Source organism: Nannospalax galili, unplaced genomic scaffold, assembly GCF_000622305.1.
Source record: "Nannospalax galili isolate Female #2095 unplaced genomic scaffold, S.galili_v1.0 scaffold28, whole genome shotgun sequence".
Classification (NCBI taxonomy): Eukaryota; Metazoa; Chordata; class Mammalia; order Rodentia; family Spalacidae; genus Nannospalax; species Nannospalax galili.
In genome coordinates, this window is record NW_008359594.1 from 1819090 (window position 1) to 1821130 (window position 2041).

Here is a 2041-nt window from a genome sequence, read left to right on the forward strand (position 1 = left end):
AATTCTCCTAACATAATTGTGTTCTCAAATTGTTTTGTCTGTACCTAACTACAGTTTTTCAGCACAGGTTTTTTTGAAAACATGCTCGTACCTTTAAATCATCTTTATTGTCCCTTTCCAGGCATTTAGCATACTTTTAAGATCAAAAAGTTGCTAGGTGGACATGGTGGCTCATACCTGTAATCCCAGCATTCAGGAGACTGAGACACGAGGATTACCTTGAGTTGGAGGCCAGCCCTGGCAACATAGTTTGGGTCCAATTTGAGCTGCAGTTGTGAAACCCTGTCACAAACAAAATAAATAATGGATTATCTTAACAGTTTTTTTTACTTGACAAGACGATGCTTTAGAACTGTACTATCCCCAAATGGTAGACTAGCCACGTGTGCATATAAATATTGGTCACTTCAGTCACTAGCGGTATTTCAGGTGCTCAGTAGTCACATGTGCCTAATAGCCACCTTATTAGATAATGCACCTACACAGCATTTCCATTGCACAATGGTGAACAAATTTTCTCTTTGACTATGTTAGTTGGTAGCTGTATTTTATGAAAAGTTTGTGTTTTTTTTTTTTTTTCCCCCTCTGCAGGAAACACCTTTGAGTACCTTATTGAAACATTAAGTGACAATTCACATAAGAAGTTCTTCAATGTACCTAAACTTGGAGGCACCAAGTATGGTAATGTTGCTTTATATTTTTCTTGGGCTTGTTTAGTTTATAGTAATTATAATGCATTGGTCAAACTGAGCTGAAGACGTTTTGAATGTTCTAGCATGTGTTAACAGGTACACCTACACATCTCTTTTTTATTTACAAAACTCTGGACTTTTGTTTGGGGAAGATGTAAACCCATAGTCTTTTTCTCCTTTTGAAAAATTGAGTTAAAGCCAGTGTGGTGGCTCACATCTTTAATCCCAGCACTGTTGGAGGGAGAGGCTGGGAGACAAAGGCTGGGAGATCTTGGTGAGTTCAAGGACCATCTGGTTTACGTCATGAGTTATAGGCCAGCTCTGCATAGTGAGACTCAGCCTAGAAAAAGAAAATCTGAGTTAAATGGTAGACTTTTTCTCCAAAGAAACTAATATATTTTTAAAAAGAAAACCCTATTGCTAACTACTGATAGTCTATAATGACTAAATGTGTATTTTACTTTTTCAAGTGAACAGTGACCAGACTGAGCCCTGATTTGAATAGCTCTGTAGTGCTAGGCATGGTTCACTAACACTTTTGCACCTTCCTAATCAGGGTCCAGCCCCTCATTGTGGCCTCCAAAGAACATTCTTGGTTAACCTCAAGACCATTGGATGAATGGAAGTCTTGACTTACTTGATTTTTAAAAATATTTGTTTAGAATTTTATGTGCATGAGTTTTGTCTGCATGTATGTAAGTGCACCCATGTCATACAACACCTGTGGATACCAGAAAAGGGTGTCAAATTTCCCTGGAACAGGAGTTATAGATGGTTGTTAGCCACCATGTGCGTGCTGGGAACTGAACCTGGGTCCTCTATAAGAGCAGTCAGTGTTCTTAACTGCTGAGCTATCTCTCCAGCCCCCTTTATTTGATTTTGAGCTGTGCTTTGTTTTGAGACAGGAGCTCATTAAGTGCCCAGGTTGGCCTTGAACTGTCTTGTTTCAGCCTCCCAAATGCTGGGATTATAGATGCACTCCATCATGCCCAGCTTTTGACTTAATTGAAAGTTGAGTAGCTTTCCCCATTAGTCCTGTTTTGAAGAGTGATGAACTTTTCTATGAAAACTGAAAAAAATGGACGACCAACTTTCTGCAGTTTTGCAGGGAGCTTTTCTTTAATCCTGTTTTTATTTTTTGTTTTTTTTCACATGTAATTAAGAAGATTGTCATTTCCGTTTTTGGGCAGTTTTATGAATTTAAGTATTAAACATTCTAGTTGGCTCTGTACAAGATTTTTTTTTGTGAATTGTGAGATGACTTAGGTATTTTGGAATATCTTAAAAGATCTGGCCCAGCCTGGTGGCGCACGCCTTTAATCCCAGCACTCAGGAGGCAGAGGCAGGCG

At 38.9% G+C, this 2041-nt stretch overlaps 1 protein-coding gene across 1 annotated transcript in view; it reads left to right on the forward strand.

Annotated features, from left to right (window-relative positions):
* Positions 1-2041, forward strand: part of Ireb2 (iron responsive element binding protein 2) — a 56257-nt gene that overhangs the window by 1326 nt on the left and 52890 nt on the right. The window contains exon 2 of the mRNA XM_008823410.3: positions 592-681. Within this exon, the coding sequence (XP_008821632.1) occupies positions 592-681 (90 nt within the window). The remainder of the gene's footprint in view (positions 1-591; positions 682-2041) is intronic.